Source organism: Palaemon carinicauda, chromosome 34, assembly GCF_036898095.1.
Source record: "Palaemon carinicauda isolate YSFRI2023 chromosome 34, ASM3689809v2, whole genome shotgun sequence".
NCBI lineage: Eukaryota > Metazoa > Arthropoda > Malacostraca > Decapoda > Palaemonidae > Palaemon > Palaemon carinicauda.
In genome coordinates, this window is record NC_090758.1 from 45,586,722 (window position 1) to 45,607,233 (window position 20,512).

Genomic DNA, 20,512 nt, shown 5'->3' on the forward strand with positions numbered 1-20,512 from the left:
ATACCCCGCCTCCTGGTGTAGAGGGGTATTTTTGAGCCTTAGGGTGTTTTACATGTATATAAACCCCAGCTCAATCGTTATACCCTTTCTGTACTTTGAACTTTTTACAGTGTTGTGGTGTCTGCATTGTTAGAGTGGCTTGGGTACTAATGAGTTAATAATGTTTACTATACATTCTAGTATTCCGATGATATGACCAAAGAGGGAATTTGATAAAAGGAAGATCTAGTTTTATGGTTATGCTGTGTAGTTTCTAAAGACTGTCTAATGAAAGACAAGATTAAAGTATCATATGCAACATAAATGACAAAGAAATATTTTCTTCCCTGCTCCTGGGCCAGTAACTCATTGTGTATAAGGAAGACCCTCTTGTTCAGAAATATTAGAACTCGACATAGCACTTCTATTTTTTTCAAATTCTTCTGCTATGAGTCATATCATTAACATGCCATGATCCTCATAGAAAGGAAACAATATTTTAATTTACTGAAAGACTACACGCACCTAAACTAACACAAAACTGCAGTCAACGAATTTCCAAGAGAAAACAATTACCATACTACCTTGCAAAGAGCTATAGAGAAGGGAGGGGTCCTGAACACCACACAGGACATTCCTGGAATTAGTGATTTCATTCATCAAAAACTCCTTTTTAGCAATTAAGATGTTAAGTGTCTCCATTGACTTGCAGAACTTTGCACAGAAAAAGAAAAACAATAGTTTAGAAAAAGTCATGAGACTTTTGACGAAGTAGGAGAAATTACAGATACAAATGTATAAAAGGCTTTCTTCTAGATTATCTGTTTGCAAACACACAGAACATACATATGCATATGTTTCAGCTATAAAGAATAAAAACTAATATTTGAGTTTTACCTCAGGAAGTCTGGCTGGTGAATACTGACTACTCGATATCACTTCCCCGAAGGAACTTCAAAATTTGAGGGATCACTAGATTAAAAGTTCTAGAGCAAGATTTTCTGGCAGAGGTTAAAAAGATTTTTTTTTTCCTATGCAAATCTTTATATCAGTGTTACGTCTTAGAATAAGTCTCTCAACATCAACAAAAACGCTATAACTTTAAACATATCTATGTGAAATGTTGAAAACTGAGAGGACCATTATCTGAACAAACACGTTTCCTCTAAATGTCCTCCCTAACCTGATCAAGATCTGTAATTGACGGAGGGGCTATTGTAACGATTATGGCCAAGGAATGTAATACTATCTATGACCTCAGAACTCTATTGAAATGACCATGCAAATGAGCTCGATGGTTTCAAAACTTTTTCATAGCTGCCATTCTACACATCCACTTGATATCCTTCAACCTGTCGTTTAACTCAGGATCAACTATTGAAGTAGAATGATGAAAGAATAAAACCATTTCCAGTGTTCAACTGGTAGAAACAATCTGTCCTTCCTTAACCCTGGACAGGTAGCGTGGCCAAACCCGCCCGTAACAGGTAGAGTGGTGTCATATGTGTTACACTCCCTTTCGGGGGGGTTAACGGGAGGATACCAATTTACAATTTTTTTTTTTTTATAGTTTACTAGTTTAAAGAGTCTACTTTCTACTGGTGTAGGAGAAAAAAAACTTTGAATATAAAATAACACTCTACTTACATAAATACAAAAATAAGTATAAAAATACAATTTTTCCTAAATAACTTGCACTGGACACTTTAAAATAAAACAATGAACAAAAAACCACTTGGGTGCTGATACTAGAGTCCTGTGTGCACAACGGCGTAAAAAAATCGCTGATTTCAGCAAAACTGCCAGATCTGTAAAGAAAAGAAAAAGCGGTTAATTTTTGTATACGCTAAATCACTACAAAATATTTGTGTGAAAGGAATGCTATATTTATAGTGGTAATAATTATTATATTTGGATGAATTTTTCCAAAAAGTCATCTACAATGATCCCAGATGATGGCAAAACCTTAGGAATTATATATAGTTAATATAAACTGGGCAAAAGCTTAGTTCAAATGTAACACGTACCATGCGCCATTGACGTAAAAGAAAGGCATATCTAGAAAGAGTACTAATAATTGATGTATATGCAATAAAATGGTAAATAAATAATCTATGATGACCCTAGATGACAGCAAAAAGGTTAAAAATTGTTTTTAGTAAGTATAAACGGGTAAGAAAAATAATTCGTGAAACTTACTACTTGAGTTGGCACTGGTCGCAGGTGTAGTTGACATGGGAGTTACAAACAGGCTTATGGCACTTGCCACACAAAAGCTTGGTCCTGACATTAGAAGAAGAAGGGCAGAGAGGGCATCTGTTGCGCTTCTCACTTCGTTTTGGAGTGTCTGGACTCTCGTCTTCGGGCTCTTGTACCGCAAAAACAGAGCAAATGAGGTAAGTCAAGTCCCTTGGGAGGTACCTCTTGTTTGCGAGTCTTGAAAGTGCTGCATCACGGGCGAGTTCCATGGCCAATTCCGCAGAAAATTGCCTCCTGTTATACAAGGTGTTGTCAGGCAAATTTTGGTGGATAAAAAAGGAATTATTCACAACAAGATTGATAATCCCATAGAAGACACATACGGGCCACCTTCGGGTCTTCCTGCTGCAGGTCAGGGCAGAACATATCTGATCGAACGTGTCAACTCCTCCCTTTGTGGCATTATAAAACATGTGCATGTGACTTTTATGATCCTCAATAACTGTGGGATTGTGATGAACTGTGGAAAGAATCTGGATCCTTTTCGTCGGCTTGACACGTTGGCACAAAACGGTGACCTTGTCCTTGTAATTATATGTGGCAACAGATTCGCCTAATTCCATGGGCGTTGACAGCAACACAGTAGGCAGGTACGGTTTTGGACGAATAGTACCAACTAAATGCATCCCACGTTCACGGAGAGCCTTGGCTAGTGGCAGGGAAGTAAACCAGTTGTCCGTCGTAACAATACGCCCAGCCTTCCTGAAGGGTCGGGTTAGCTCCAACGTGAAGTATTCTCCCAAGGGCGTACTTGTATTGGTAGTTCCCTTGCCCAGGTAGGGAATGGCATTGCACATGTAGAACGTGTCTGCATCACATGCCATAACTAACTTGATGCCATACCTAAGAGAAAAGAAAACAAAATAAAAGAAACAATGAATATAAAGAAAACAAAATAAAAGAAACAATAAATATAAAGAAAACAAAATAAAAGAAACAATAAATATAAAGAAAGCAAAACTAGACCTATAAAAATTTTTTTAAAAATTGCATATATATCAAAAAAATTAAAAATATTGCATATATATCTATCTATCATATATATATATATATATATATATATATATATATATATATATATATATATATATATAAATAAAAATAAATAAAACTTTTTACTTACTTTGCTGGTTTATTCGGGATGTACATCCTGAAACGGCACCGTCCCCTGAAGCCGAGGAGCTGCTCATCCACAGTGAGATGCCCACTGGGTTCATAATTGGCAATGCAATTGGCAATGACCTGGTCCCACAAATTCCTTATGGGAGCAAATTTGTCATGTGTCACACGCTCCTCCCTCGTGGCAATGCTGTCAAAACGTAGGGCCCTCTGAATAAAGGCGAAGCGGCGCTCACTCATGATGCTCCTGTAGAAGGGACATCCTAGAGACTTAGAGAACATCTCTTCTGCTGTCAGATGATTGTCCTTCCGTGCCCCTGTCATGATGAGGATCCCAAGGAAGGCACGTAACTCCATGAGGGTCACATCCTTGAAGGTGGGGTCGTTTTGCCGCTTGTATTTGTTCCGTAGGGTTAGGATTTTGTCATTGGTGTGGATGACCACTTCTGCAAGCATTATATTTGTCAAAAATTTGTCAAACACTTCAGCAGGAGTCCTACACCCGAAGACAGCCATGGTGGGACCAGCACTGTCAAACTGGTCAATCTTCAAGATTGGTGGCATTGTTGGGTTTGGCTCTGAGTGCCACTTCGTGTTGTCCCTAGCCATGTAAGAGTTATCCGGCAACCTCTTCAATGCAACACCTTCTGCAGGGCAAAGAGGTCCTCTCCTCCTTTTCCTACTCCTCATCTCCACGGGACTAAGATGAGGCACAGGAACCGCAGGATACGCTGAAGAAGGCCCAGGAGACGCTGAAGAAGGCCCAGGAGACGCTGAAGAAGGCCCAGGATACGCTGAAGAAGGCCCAGGATACGCTGAAGAAGGCACAGGAGACGCTGAAGAAGGCACAGGAGATTCTGCAGGAGTCACAGGAACAACGGAAACAAGACGAACTGCGTGCGAGACAGCAAAATCATGTCTCTCTTCATGCGCTGTTTCCGCTACTTCAGCAGCCAAAAGTTGATCCCCGTTTTCCTCAAGCAGCAAGGTTTCATTGTCGACCAGGTCGTCTTGGATAGTGTCTTCTTCAAAGGTAAGGGTCAAAGGCTCTTCTTCATCACTACTGACGAAAAGGAGCTCCAAAAACTCCTCCTCCTTGAGATATTTCTTCGCCATGCTGAAAATCTGAAAACAGGAAAAAAATAGAAAACTAGAAATTACCCTCAAAATCACATTCTTGCTGCTTTCAAAACAAAATGGCGATTGGTACAAGTACCTACACCATTCACTGATATATTCATATAGACACAATTACATTATTTCACTAAATAATAATACAGTAATGTAAAATACAAAATGTTTGCGTATGCGTGACATACCCCTGTTACGGTAACGTGGTTGCTAATATGCAACAATTCCAACTTTGGAGGCCGATATCTGACGAAAGCGTCGGAGTAGAGAAGTGGCGAATGTTTCCTGCGATGAAGCTGGTGAGCAACTAACGGCTCCTGGGTAGACAGGCCAGAGCCTGCAAGGCGTCTATGCGCAGAAACGAAAAAACGAGTTTTTGCGCCGCGTCCCGGCCAAATCCAACACCACGCTACCTATCCAGGGTTAATGGTCTTGGCAGACATTCTTTTGTTACCCAAAGTGCGGGCATCAACATGATCCATTGGATACCTAGCTATTTAGGTATCCGTCTTTATAAAAATCTGTATTTGTTCATGTTGTCAACTGTACTGCACATGTTTTAATCAAGCTTGTACACTATAGCATTACTGTTTTTTTTTTTTTTTTAATTTCTTGATCTTCCTGACACTGTTAAACCTGTTTAAAGTGGCCATGGAAGTCTTGCAGTTTTTTAATATTTTGTCTTTCTTTCCCTTAACTATGTGTATAATACCTCGTTATCTCCTTCAATAAACTCAGTTGCTTTCAGATAACCTCCCTGTTGAAACTAATAACATACAATGCTAAATTGGTGAGGACCCAAGTGACTACTTCACACCGCCTTTCTGTTCTGACATTACTCTTCCATTGTTAAAATTCCAAGCACAAAACCTGACTTTTTGATGCGCACCGCAGGGAGAAAACTGCCAGTAGAAAATGATTCACCTAGTTACAGCATTTGAAGTTTTGTTTCGCATCTAGAGAGTTATTTGCTCAAGCAGTATAGCTGACTACATCCTTCCTGAGATCCCGAGGACGCCTTCCCAGAAATCTTTGATTGACTTTGCGACAAAGTGGATGCCCCAATAGAGTATGATGGCCTTAAAATATACCTCAAGGAGCAGTTGTACTCATATTTGCTCGCCACCCATATAGCCAAGCTTTCCAGCTTTCTCAAAAGACATTCGGGGACCGAAAGGTTTTACCCGTTCTTAGGGAAGTAACCAGTATTGATCATTATAAATCCTCAGAAGACAGCTCTGCTCTTGAAATGAGCCTACTTCGTACCCTTTGGGTACTAAGCCCACCCAAAACTATACGTGCTTACATCCCTGATGATAATACATTACCCATAAAGGACCTCATCACCAAAGTCGGTGACTTTATGGACTGGCACTTTACCGTCCTCAGGGACTCAACTCATGACAAAGAAGAGACCTATCTAAATCCAACAGATATTGACGTAACTGTCGTAACGCATAGATGCCTGCCTTGAGATATGCTAGGCCTGTGTCAGAGCCACCCTCCACCCACATATATCTCCCCTCACTCACTCCCGAAACAACGTCCTCCCTGGTCATTTCCTGATGCACATCAACCCGGCATTTCAGCTAATACCACTCCGACATCTAGGATGCTACGAAAAAATGTGTGGATGGCTGTGTGTGGATAAAAAATGTGTAAGTAAGATATTGCTTGCGTTAGTGGTTTCCTCTATCACCTAACTTTTCTTTTTACTTGCTGCTGGTACGTTTGTGCGATTTCTTGTAGACACCAGAGATTACTGATCCCCCCTACTAAAGTCACTCTCCATGATACAACGAGGTCATTCTACGCCTGATCATGTCCGCCAGGTAGCCTTCATCGGATCTGAGATCAACAGACCAACGGTACTAAACATTTATTCTAAGGTTTAAGAGTGCTAAAAACCAATGGGAATTCCTTGTTGCTGACGTAACATTGCTGCCACCTTGTGTGTACTTCCTTGCACATTTACACCTCTTGGTTGTTGTGGGGCATCTACGATTAGTCGACACTGACTTCTACTTGTCGACATCTGTTCAACCCACCCTCTATAACCTCAAACTCCACATCAGCGCACCCATGGGTCCCTACACCCACCTCCTCACGTTGTACCCGTAAGTCTCCCATACTGAATTTCACCAAATGCCCAAGGTTGTTGCGAAGGAAAGTGTTTATCCTCCATTCAAGGAGATGGGGACCCCAGCCTTTGACATGTTCAGGCGTCTGGCACTGGACCTTCTGAATATTGCTAAACAAACATGCACCAGAATAAAAGAAATGGGCCATGTCCTGAAGGACTCAGGCCCGTGGTCCTCGCCTTTACACATATTCCTGAAGAAATAAGGCTCCCTACTCCCTTGTGGGGATTACTGTATCTGAACTTGTAAACAGAAAAAGATCACTATCCTCTCACACACATCGATGACATTATCTCCGACTTGCAAAAGCAATTTTTTTTCCTCGCTCAACCTCTTAAAGGCCTATTATCAGGTGATCGTGAACCCTTAAGACCTCCTGAAGACAACCATCACCAACCCTTTCAGTAAGTTCACCTTCAATTACTCCTCATTTTGGCCTTCGTAATTATGTAGTCACTTTTCAACTCCTCATGAAAGGCAACTCATAGAACCTTATCTTCTGCTTAGGTTACGTGGATGATTTACTTCTATTCTCTTCCTTCAAAGAGGAACACCCCCAGCAGTTACTCATCATTCTCGACCACCTACAATGAAGCGGCCTTGTAGTCCGGTACGACATGTGTACCTTTGGCATCAATGAAGTATCGTTTTTTGGGCATCAGATCACTAGTGGAGAAGTCAGCCGCCTACCTGAGAAGGTAAAAGTCCTTCAGATATTTCCGAAACCCTAGACAGGTATGATACACTTTTAACACTGGTTCATGACAGACATCGCCAACAACACTATTACACGAGATTGGTTCACTTCAAAAGGCGGAATTCTGCAACACATAGAATACCTCATCACATGTTGCTGCTGTCGACTTTCCGATGCCATATAACCATCTTCTCTTCTCCACTATTGCCAGTGACGTCACTATCAGTGCACTACTCTAGAAGGTGTTTTGTGTCTTGCACTCTTATCTGCCTTCTCCAATAGAAAAATTTCGAAATCTGAACCTAGTAAATCTAACCTTGACCGCAAATTGCTGTCCATCACTTCAACAACAAATTCACACAAAATGTTTGCCAATAAGATGAAATACCATTCCTACATGAAAATAAAGAACTCTACTACATGAGATACGTAGTTAAAAGGACATCAAATAAAGACATTTTCCTAGAAGAAAATTCCAAACATATATTGGGAGTTTGGCCACCCAAAGAAAACTTAGTTCAAAATAAGGAGCAGCTTCTAAGTATATATGTAAAAATGCTACACATTAACCCATTAAGGCCGTGGTAGCCTATATATTGGTGTAAATAAACCACAAAGTTACATAACCCGAGTTGCAACAAATAGTGAAGGCAAACTCAAAAGCCAAAAGAATCACCTTTTTCTACTGTTATAGAAAAAGAATTACATTACTGTCTAAAGTGGATAAAATCTTTAAAAAATCAAAATTTTGAATTTGTGTTGCAATTAGTGCTGGAATTGTGTAAATCTTTGAAACTGGTCCTGAGAGATTCATATCAAAATGTGAAGAAAATTTATTTTGACTTATCTTTGTGTGAGCTAAATTGTTAGTTTATCTGCTATTTTGTGTAATTTTTTTTTTTTTTTTGAGAGTTTAATCCTTAGAGTGTTAAAGGTTGTCTATTTTCATCAAGTATCAGGATGAAATGTTGGTGTAGAATTTAATTTCAAGTGAAACAAGTGATTATACACTTTTCATATGTATTCATTTTTTTTCATCTTAGTCTAAGGCTTTATGCATATATAATATTTCAAGTCAAGTGATTATATGATTCTCAGTGTAACATTTCTTTTGTCCTAATCTAAGTTTTGCTCAGTCTTAGTATTCAGAGTGATTTTTCCTTATGTATATTCTTTCAAAGTGTTGTAATTTTTATAAACTATATATTTATTTGCTTGTAAAGAGTGTATAATTTCAATCACCAGTGTTTGTTACAGTACTCTCCCGTATTCCAGTTAAAAAAAATTGAATTAAGAGGTTGTTTGCATAGTTCTTAATAATAGTTACCGGCTTTTTTTTAGTGTACTTAATAGACCATTGGATATTCAGTGATTTTATATATTGCTTTTTGGGAGTTATTTAATTGTCTCAGAGCTTGGGTATTAATATTTTGAAAATAAACGGTTTAATGTAAAAACAAAAAGGTGAGTTTGGAACTCGATAGGCTGCTACGGTAAGCAGCTCTTCTAGGAGAAGGACACTCCGAAATCAAACCATTGTTCTCTAGTCTTGGGTAGTGCCATAACCTCTGCACCATGATCTTCCACTGCCTTAGGTTAGAGTTCTTGAGGGGACACTCGGGAACACTGTTCTCTCTTATTTATCCTCCTCCTGGTTTTGTTAATTTTTTATAGTTTTTATAGGAAATATTCATTTTAATATTGTTGCTGTTCTTAAAACAATTAATTTTTCCTTGTTTTCTTTCTTCACTAGGCTGTTTTCCCTGTTGGAGCCCCAGGGCTTATAGCATCCTGCTTCTCCAACTAGGGTTCCAGCTTCGCAAATAATAATAATAATAATAATAATAATAATAATAATAATAACAATAATAATAATAATAATAATAATGCATACTTTGCCAACCAATATATATATATATATATATATATATATATATATATATATATATATATATATATATATATATATATATATATATATATATATATATATATATATATATATATATATATATATATATATATATAAATATATATATAAATATATACATATATATATATATATATATATATATATATATATATATAGATAGATAGATATATAAATATATATATATATATATATATATATATATATATATATATATATATATATATATATATATATATATATATTATCATATTTGGGTTCCCAGACCACGGGACCATAATATAATAAATATCTGGTGCCCAGATTTCTTGGATCGTTTGAGTCTGCTTCAAGTATTGATGATAACAGGGCTGTGTTTTCGTTAAAGTTTTGAACAATTTAGTGTTGATATGATTTTGTATACTGTTAGGACAGTTTTGGAGAGGTATTAGATATAGTAAAATACAAGATGGGACAGTTTAATATCGAAGAGTTTTTGAAAAACTTGAAGGTTCAGGAATTGTCAGAAGCTAATGTAACTAAATTTCATTGGCTTTCCATTCCAAGGGCATAGGGTGGTCTTGCAATGAGTAGGATGATTAAAGACTAAATCAAGTGTCTAGCTTTAGATGTGTTGATAAACTCAGGGAAATTGTCAGTAGAAGCTATTGTAGCAGTTTCATGAACTGTTGGAGGAGGCTGAAGAAGACTTTGTAGCAAAGCAAGGACCAGTCTACCACAAACTGAAAGATTGAAACAGATAGGGAAGCAGAGACTGAGATTTGCCAAATTGCAGCAAAGTAGAATTTGATTAAGTTAAAGATGATGGCAGAAGAGAAAGTAGTAGCACAACATGCGAGGGAAATGGAAGCATGAATGAGAAGAAGGAAAAAGAGAAGAAGCCAGAGAAGTAGGAAGACTTGGGATGAAAATAGAAGAAAAGGAGAAAAAATACGAAAAAGAGACAGAGAACGAGAAGAAAAAGAGAGGGAAGAGACAAGAGAATTTGCATGACAGACAAGAGAATTGGAACTGTTGAATGCCAGTGCAAAGTCTACAATGCAGACAGAGGGGAAACCTATTAAGCACTATACCATGTTTACTGTGATGAACACCCAGAGGTTAATCTCAAACCTCAAAGAAGAGGCTCTTGACAAATTCTTTGACCATTTTGAAACGGTTGTATCGACGATGCAATGGCCCAAAGATAAATGGTCTGAGTTATTGTAAAGTGTACTCTTTTGGAAAGGTCGCAGTCCTTATCTATCCTTATCTCATGACCAGAGGAAGGAGTATCAAGAAGTGAAGAGGAACATACTTTAAGTGCATCATATGACCTCTGAATATTATGATGAAAGGTCCCGAAGTTTGAGGAATGACGAGAAAATTACTTTCCTTAATTACGCTTATAAAACACGACAATGTTTTAAGAGATGGACAGAGGCTGCTAACGTGAAGTAGATGGCTGATTTAGAAGAATTGATAGTACTGGAACAATATCTATGGGGATTTCCCAAACCTATTCAAAGGTACTTGAGAGAGAGAGAGTTGAGGAAACTTGATCAAGCTGCTTCGCTGAGCGAAGATTATAATACTATCAGTCGTAGACCCTCCTAAGAAATGAAGTTTCAACAGTTCTTCTGACAAAGTATCAATTATTCCCTGAACCATGGAAACCATTTCAGTAATAAATATGTGAAAAAGTTCAAAATTAATAACGGAAGTAGCATTGGTACTATCCCTTTGCAGAATGTGATAGTACCACAGCAACAATTGTCGTATCGTCCTCCTCCAAGTACTGTTAAAGACATGGGATGAAAATAGTGCTGTAAGTGTGACAAGAGAGGACAGGGAGAAGACGAAAATAAACCCCGCTACATTTGCACGATGAAAAGGACAAACCCAAAGAGCGTGGATACCTTTAAACCATATATTTATGAAGGTATGTTAGCACCAATAGACTGGGGTGAGTGAACGCCGGTCCAATATTGCGCGACACGACTTGCAACCTTAGTAAGGTGAGACAATGAGTACAGGCGTTGGTGGTGCAGCCTCTCACAGGCCACTCGGTTATTTTGAAGGGAATAGGAAAATAAGAAGTTACCCCTTATTGCCATTTGAAACTGTCATGTGAGTTGGTGACAGGTAATTTTGATTTTGCGGTAAAGGATTATAGTTGCCAAAGGAAACCCAGGTTTTGTTTCCTTTTGTGTGAGTAAGAGTTCGAGAGGACAATACTTGGTAGTTTTGACACCTTTGCTCATTCCCCCACGCATCCCAGTTCTTCGGGAAGTTTCTGGAAGTAGCTAAGTTTTATATTTAAAGGCAACCTCAGGGTTAGATATATAAATAGATATTACTAGCCTTAAGACAGCCATCATCCCCTCTCTAGCTCTCGCGCGCAGCTCAGTGTATTATTTTAAAAGTGTTCAGTGAAAATTCTATGTTTTGGTTTCACTGGTATTTATAATCATAGTGAGTACTTATAAAAATTCTCAGAGAATTTTTGTAAACGGGCCTATAGAAAGGTTAGGTATTTATACTGTGGACTGGTTATATATTTTTCGTTAGGTGTCACACTTAAATATTGTATTCAGATTTAACGTTAAGTGAAACAGGTGACTATAATTTTCATAAGTGTTATTCCTCTTTCTTAGTCAAAGGTATATTCAGATTTAACATTTTCAAGTCAAAAAAATATAAAATTTTCAGATAGTGACATTTTAGTCCTAATCTTCTTTCGACTGATTTATTTGATTATTGTGAATTCTTTCGAAGTCTTGTAATTTACATACAACAAATATATTTTTGTAAAGATTGTATATTACTTTCACCATTGTTTGTAATTGTAATCCTCACATCCTATTATGAACTGAAGTTAGACCTATCTGAATATTCATAATAATAATTACCCAATTTTCTTTTAAGTGTACTTAAGATATCTTTGGATATTCAGAAATTTATATATTGCTTCCTGGGAATTATTTAACTATTTCGGAGGTTATGTAATTATATTTTATAATGTAGCAGTTTTAATGTAAATTCAAACAAGTGAGTTTCGAATTCGAGAGGTTGATCAACTTGTCAGTCGTGATATATAGAATATTATAGATTTGGTTTTCAGTCACTACTCATAGTATAACGTATATTTTGGTTCCCAGACCAGGGAGCCATAATCATACAATCTATTTTTGGTGCCCAGACCTAGGAGCCATCACCGTATATATATATATATATATATATATATATATATATATATATATATATATATATATATATATATATATATATATATATATATATGTATATGTATACACACACACATATATATATATATATATATATATATATATATATATATATATATATATATATATATATATATATATATGTATATATATATATATATATATATATATATATATATATATATATATATATATATATATATATATATAGTATATATATATATATATATATATATATATATATATATATATATATATATATACTGTATATTATTGTTATCATTATTATTGTTATTATTACTTGCTAAGCTACAACCCTAGTTGGAAAAGCAGGATGTTATAAGCCCAGGGGCTCCAACAGGGAAGGTAGCTCAGTGAAGAAAGGACACACAAAAAAAAGTAAAATATTTTAAGAAGAGCAACAACACTAAAATAAATATCTCCTATATAAACTATAAAATACTTTAACAAACCAAGAGGAAAAGAAATAACATAGAATAGTGTGGCCAAGTGTACCATCAAGCAAGAGAACTCTAACCAAAAAGACAGTGGAATACCATGGTACAGAGTCTATGGCACTACCCATGATTAGAAAGCAATGGTATGATATTGGAGTGGTCTTCTCCTAGAAGAGATTCTTACCATAGCAAAAGATTCTCTTCTAACCTTAAAAAGAGAAAAGTTTCCACTGAACTATTACAGTGAAGTAAGAAGAATTGTTTGGTAATCTAAGTGTTCTCTGGTGTATGAAGACAGAGGAAAATGTTTAAAGAATAGGCCAGACTACTGAGTGTGCGTGTGTGTAGGCAAACGGAAAATGAACCGTAACCAGAGATAAGGATCCAATGTAGTACTCTCTGGCCAATCAAAAAAACCCATAACTCTCTAGTGGTAGTATCTCAACTGGTGGCTAGTGCCCTGTTCAACATAAAAAATTATAATTAAAGATAATCTAAATAGAATAGTGTGCCCGAGTGTACCCTCAAGCAAGAGAACTGTAACCTAAAAGGGAGGTTGAAGTGCACTGTTTTTTTATTTGCTCGATTTCTTTTGATATATATATATATATATATATATATATATATATATATATATATATATATATATATATATATATATATATATAATATATATATATATATATATATATATATATATATATATATATATATATATATATATATATATATATATATATATATATACATATATATATATATATATATATATATATATATATATATATATATATATATGTATATATATGATATGAATATATTTATATACATATATATATATATATATATATATATATATATATATATATATATATATATATATATATATATATATATATATATATATATATATATATATATATATATATATATATATATATATATATATATATATATGTGTGTGTGTGTGTGTGTGTATGTGTGTGTGTACTTGTGTGTGTGTGTTTGTGTGTGTGTATATATGTTTTTGTTACCTTTGATATTTTATGATAAGAGGGAAAAATGTTTGAAGTAATTTAGCTTTTCAAAAAGCAGGGAAAATTAATTGAAATTCTATTTACATTTTGAATTACAATTTATTACATACCTAATCATTCTATTTTTTTTTTTACTTCGTTACAGGATGACTCCTGTATTCAATGAATCTGACCGGTATAAGATCAGACTATGGAAGATCTCCGATGAGGTTATAAGTCCCTTGTTGAGGCAGTTTCTCATCTGGGGAAACCCAGATTGGGATCAGAAAATAAAATTTTTAAATTACCTGGAGAACAAAAAGGTAGAGATGAATAAACTAAAGAAGAAGCTCTATCCAGATCAGCATAAGACGTTGCAAAAGTATCCCACAGATGTTGCTAAGTGGGATATAACCCTTATTTGTCTCCTTTTGAAACATTGTAAAGGAGTCTTTGCTGGAAAAGATGACATTGCTTGGTCATCAGGAAGCGGTAAAGAGCCAGAATGTCTTATCACATATTTAAAAGACATAAGAAACACCATAGCTCATGAAGCTCTCAATCTAAATCAGAACGATTTCTTTGACAAAATTGAAGAAATCCGTACACTAATGGAGAGAGCACTTTGCAGTGTTGGCAAAATATGTTCACATGTCAGCCAGACAGAGATTGATGCAAATATTGCTAATTTCAACCAAAAGCTTAATGAAATAAGAGATGCAGACATTTCGCCAAAGACCTTTGATGAGTACAAGAAGGAATTGTTCTTCTCTGAACAGATAACATTGATAAGGAATAAAGGTGTTCCATTCTTAAAAGATGTCTTGAATCGGAATACAACCATAAATCCACTGTCCTTAATAGTGAAAGGAGAGGGAAGGCAGTTGCCAGTGAATGAAATATTCACAGAAATAGAACTGAATCAGGATGGAGAGAATAAGGAGGTTTTACTGGAGGACATAATAGATGTAGCCTCGGGATCTGACGCTGGAAGTTTTATTTTGCTCAAAGGACATGCAGGAATGGGCAAGAGCACTCTAGTGAAAAAGATAACATCTGATTGGGCCAACCAAAGACCCTCCATCAAAGGCCTCAGCTCCTTTCATCTGCTCTTTTATGCAGAATTAAGAGATATTGTTAATACATTTGATAGGCTTATTGAATGCTCTTTAGGAGAAGAAGTTCATCGCTCATTCAAGGATGGAGACCTTGTTGAAGCTGTCTTAGGACAAAAAACTCTGGTCATCTTAGATGGCTACGATGAGGTCAATAAGAGTTCATCCGGCCTTTTCAACCATATTCTTTCTTTAAACAAACTCTACAGCCAATTAACTGTTATCGTTACGACCAGACCTGAAGCTGAAGAGAAACTGAATGCTCATCTCGAATCCAGGGCTTTGAATGCTGTTCATCTTCGGCTTGTAGGAATTAAAGCCAACAAAAGAGAAGAGTTTGTAACCAAATACTTCTTGAGTCTACCCAAAGATTTCCCAGTTTTACAAGAGCCAGATAATCTATTAGAATTCCTTAGGAAAACTGAACACAAAATGAGCATAGTGTGGGAAGTCGCCTATAATCTCTGTCTCCTCACAATTCTTTGGATGTTCAAACCAGATGATGTAAACAGAATCACAACTGAGGCTGAGCTCTACTGGCAGATTTTCCTTCTAATCATCTCCAAATTAGAGGAGCGTTTGCAGAGGAACCCATCTACGTGTGACTTAGAATTAAGTGTCTTGCAACACAAAATAAATATATTTCTGGAGGAACTCTCTTTGGAATCTCTCAAAGGATTGAAAGATGATTTTATTAATCTTCCTCATTCGGTCTATCAAAGATTGAAGGATCTATGTCTTCGTTTGGGATTACCAATAGAAGAGCTGGCTGGAGCCTTCCTAAAGAAAGTCACCTCCTTCAACAACTCCTATTACACTTTCCCTCATAAGGGTTTCATGGAGTTCCTGGGAGGTTACAACATCCGCAAACAAGTGATCAGATCGCCAATGCATATGTGGAGTGAGGAATTATCTAAGACATGTATCCCACCACACATTCAGGAAATAATGCTTTCCAATGTTGTCTCAAATAAAAGAATAAAGAAAGCAACAGTAAAAGACGTTGTGGAAGAGCTGCATGACGGCTCTCTCCCCAAGTCTCTGGAGAAGTATCAAAACTTACTCATCCAGACACTAAGCATTTTCCACATGGGGGAAGTGGAGGTGCCATTGGCAGCCAAAATTGAGACCCTGGAACTCCTGGAGAAGTCAGGATTAAAGGACAAAGACTCCTTCCTGAAAGTCATGCACAACATAAAGTGCAATGACGAAATGTCACGGTGGATAGCGCAGAGGTTTCGCTTGATTGATAACAACACTGAAATCACTGACTCATCATTCGAGTCTTACATCGCCCTCCTTGCAGCCACTGATCCTCCTCTCCCAAACAGAGATGAAATTAGAATTTCTATAAACCTCAAAGAAAGTATCACCGGCTTCGAGGTACTAACCAAACATCTCTTGCGACACCAGGTTTACCCAAGAGTAATATGGCTTCATCGCAGCTTTAGAGAATTTACGTCTATTAACGCAGAGGAAACAGAGTCAATCAAAAGTCTACTCAGCGAAAAGTAAGTTTTGCCTTTTCCTTTGCTTTTCTGACAGTTATTCTGAATATCAGCCTACTTCTTAACTAATATCATCAAATATTTTTATGAAAAAGATAGTGATACATAAAAACACAAACACACACACACACACATATATATATATATATATATATATATATATATATATATATATATATATATATATACATATGTATATATATATATATATATGTATATATATATATATATATATATATATATATATATATATATATATATATATATATATATATATATATATATATATATATATATATATATATATATATATATATATATATATATATATATATATATATATATATATATATAAATATATATATATACTTCTATACACACACACACACACATATATATATATATATATATATATATATATATATATATATATGTTAAGCGTAGTTTTAAAGAGAAATGAAGATAGACATGAATAATCAAGCTACAGACTTTGCCACAATCCTCAACTTGAATATCATAGTCTATATCCTTTATATTACCAGTATCATTATCATCATCATCATCATCATCATCATCACGGTCATCATTAGATTCATTATAAAAAAAAGTCTCAAATTTACTTTCCTTCTCATTTATAGATGATATAAATTTCAATATTCCACCAAATTATTCCTTTTTACTTTTCATTCATATTATCATCATCATCATCATTATCATCATCATTATCATCGTCATCGTCTCCTTAATCATCTTAATCATCATCATCATTCCACTTAATAAAATTCCCGATCGAATCTAATAACTATTTCTTTCTTTTCTTCTCTTTGGAACAGTTGTGAGAAATACAAAGGCATCTGGAACCCAACGTTTCAAATCCCTCCAAATGTGAAGGAACTGAGAGTTGGGATTCCGGACCAAGTCAGCCTCGACGCCTTCTGTCGATCTTTGCAAGAGACAAAAGAGATTCAAGATTTAGGTGAGTTATAAATTTAGGATGACAGATTTTCTGTCTTCCTTTCCTTTGAGGGACTTTATGATATCTCGCCTTCTTCCCCTTATCCCATTTCTGTCATTCGTTCGGTTAATATCGTTATTATCATTATTTCTATTATTGTAACTATCATTATTATTATTATTATTGCTCTATATATTGAGAATTTTATATTCAAGGCTCAATCAAGTATCTTTTTTTTTTTTCTTAAATAGAACAATATTGTTTTCATCTGATTTGAAGTAATTTAAAAGCTTTCGATGCTGAGTTTTCCTTTATTTCCTTTCTTATATAAAAAGGAAATGATTCAGTTCAAAGGTGACATTACTACATCACTATAGTCACAATTGATTTCACAAATAATGATATTAATGATGGTGACAGTAATGAATAGTAATGATCATGATAGTAATGAAGTGGCAACTCGGGAACAGTGATAGTCACTCAAGGCTACTCCTGACTCCGCCTCCTTTCTGCGCTGATTGGTTCTATACAAAAATATGGGCGGAGTCATTTGATCTCAAGAACCAATCACCGAAAGGGACGTGAAAAGTATTATCTCGACCAATAATATTGCGATAGTCCAATAAAACTGAGTTGTTATTGGCTGTGTTTCTTTACACAGCGCTCTATGCGAGTGTATCATGAGGAGACTGATGTCATCCCATTACATAATAAAAACTACAATGCTCGCGTGCACACACATTGATTCACACACACATTAACTAACGCACACAAGGACATTGACTCACGCACGCACACACTCATTGACTCACACACGCACACAGTTTAACTCGCACACACACACATCAACACAAACCCATAGCTCCTAACTTTAGTAATTTCGTCTCTAAATTCGTTGTTTCAGTTATCATTATTCCCATTTGGTCTTTTCCTTTAAAATCTTACGAAAGAAACAGATAGAAAATGCTTGGTTGTGATTTTCATTTTCCTCAAAGTTGTTGTTGTTGCTGTTTTTCTTCTTCTTCTTTTTCTTCTTCCTTAAGACTTTTTCCTTTTCCAGGGATTCACTTTAGTGTCAAGGATGTCAGCAGCGTCAGTCACCCAATTCCTTTCTTGAAGGAGGATCCATTTGTCTTGGTCAGCAATGTCCAGGGAGAAGACATCGAGAAGGTTGGGGACATCCTTCGGGCATTGCAACCACAGGATGCAAGGAGGTGAGAACACATCATTCTTTAAGAGAGAGAGAGAGAGAGAGAGAGAGAGAGAGAGAGAGAGAGAGAGAGAGAGAGACGATATAATTATTATATTAATTTGTTGAACAGAAAAATTGATTTGAAATAAGAATTTAAATCGACATCAGATTTGGAGAAAGAAAAATCTCATAGGCCTATTAATAGAAATAGTCAATTAATAACTATTATAGAAATAGAAATAAGTTTATCAATTTGTACACTTTTCAAATGTTACTTAAAGGTTTATTTTTTATTTTCAATTCATATCCTATTTGGGATCATTGAAAATTAATTGCAATACTGTGTACGTGAAGGTGTGTGTGTGTGTGTGTGTGTGTGTTTGTTGTTGTGTGTGTGTGTGTCTGAAGGCACGTGTTCATCTTAACAAAACAAGATGCCAATAAAACAATAATTAAAAATATGGTTGACATCATTTCCTTTCTTCTTCTTTTCCTTTCCTTCCATTTCATCCGATTTTTCTTCTTTTCCTTCTTCTTCTTCCCAACAGATCCTTCTCTTCAATATACTTTCCTCGGTGTTCCAAGAAGAGGAGGAGTCCTCGGGATTTCCTCATCCCAATGATGAACTCCTTGAAGGGAGTCAGGGTGAAATACTCCATCGGTTTTCCAAGAGATGAACGACCAGATGACAAAGCCTTACTTGGAGAGATGGATCTTAAGGCAAAGAAATTCACCGGATGTGAATATTGTGTTCAATGGTGAGTTTGCTTCTTCTTTTTCTTCTCCTTCTTCATCTGTATTGTACGATTTTGATCTCTCTCTCTCTCTCTCTCTCTCTCTCTCTCTCTCTCTCTCTCTCTCTCTCTCTCTCCAACGATCTAAACCTTTCAGCAGGTGATGAGCCTAAATAACTAATCTCTATTCATTATGAGCCAAGTTTCAAAACTATTTTACTTTTGATTTTGGTCTATAATTTGTTTCTTATTAGTTTTTTTTTCTTTTCCTCATTCGATCACTTGATATTCCTTTGTATCTTCATTAATCGAATCAGAGACATTTCCAGAGAATGCCGTTGTGTGGATGATAGAGAGGTGTTAATGTGTAGAGCAATTTCCTCCTTATTATTATATTCACTTTTTTTATTATTCTGCTCATTATCATTTGATTAGAATCTCTGATCATGTTTGTTTGAATAGCAATATTCATGGTTCGCTTCCATTCTTTCCTCACTTCCTTTAATTCTCATCATATTCATCTTCCTTCTCTCTTTCACTATCATTATTATTTTTTTCTCTTAGAATAAAGATTTTCTCATCATCTCCTATGCCCTATTTCGTTAGCTTTTTTGCTGAGTCATTGCAAACAACTAAAGTCTATTGCATAATGGTGTTTTCTTCTTTGCTCGGTAGGATGACTGATATACAGATATTCCATGGTTTGAGGCCTTTCCTATGATATTGCGGATATTAAGGATCCCTAGAGCAATGAGGAAGACTGACGATTCCTGAGGCGACAACTAAAAAGAAACAAATGTCTCGAAATGTTAATCACCAAATCCTAATTCATAATATGTCACTAAATGATTCAGGTTTAACTAACTTTTATAATAATTACATAATAAAAATCACTTTCAGACCATAAAGGTCATTTATTTATAGTAATGTGATAGTATATATATATATATATATATATATATATATATATATATATATATATATATATATATATATATATATGTATATATATATATATATATATATATATATATATATATATATATATATA

The 20,512-nt window shown here is 35.4% G+C and overlaps 2 protein-coding genes across 2 annotated transcripts in view; one reads left to right on the forward strand and one right to left on the reverse strand.

Moving 5' to 3' along the window:
• The window catches only part of LOC137626864 (uncharacterized), a 15,600-nt gene extending 10,720 nt beyond the window's left edge, over window positions 1-4,880 (reverse strand). The window contains exons 1-3 of the mRNA XM_068357849.1: window positions 4,677-4,880; window positions 3,362-4,482; window positions 2,601-3,081 (exon numbers count right to left, since the gene is read on the reverse strand). Of these exons, the coding sequence (XP_068213950.1) occupies window positions 2,601-3,081; window positions 3,362-4,473 (1,593 nt within the window). The 5' untranslated portion in view covers window positions 4,474-4,482; window positions 4,677-4,880. The remainder of the gene's footprint in view (window positions 1-2,600; window positions 3,082-3,361; window positions 4,483-4,676) is intronic.
• LOC137627135 (uncharacterized) overlaps window positions 1-20,309 on the forward strand; it is a 33,092-nt gene extending 12,783 nt beyond the window's left edge. Inside the window, exons 2-6 of the mRNA XM_068358218.1 lie at window positions 14,124-16,583; window positions 17,414-17,556; window positions 18,596-18,749; window positions 19,276-19,485; window positions 20,137-20,309. Coding sequence (XP_068214319.1) covers window positions 14,125-16,583; window positions 17,414-17,556; window positions 18,596-18,749; window positions 19,276-19,485; window positions 20,137-20,182 — 3,012 coding nt within the window. The 5' untranslated portion in view covers window position 14,124 and the 3' untranslated portion in view covers window positions 20,183-20,309. The remainder of the gene's footprint in view (window positions 1-14,123; window positions 16,584-17,413; window positions 17,557-18,595; window positions 18,750-19,275; window positions 19,486-20,136) is intronic.
• The last annotated feature ends 203 nt before the right edge of the window (window positions 20,310-20,512 follow it).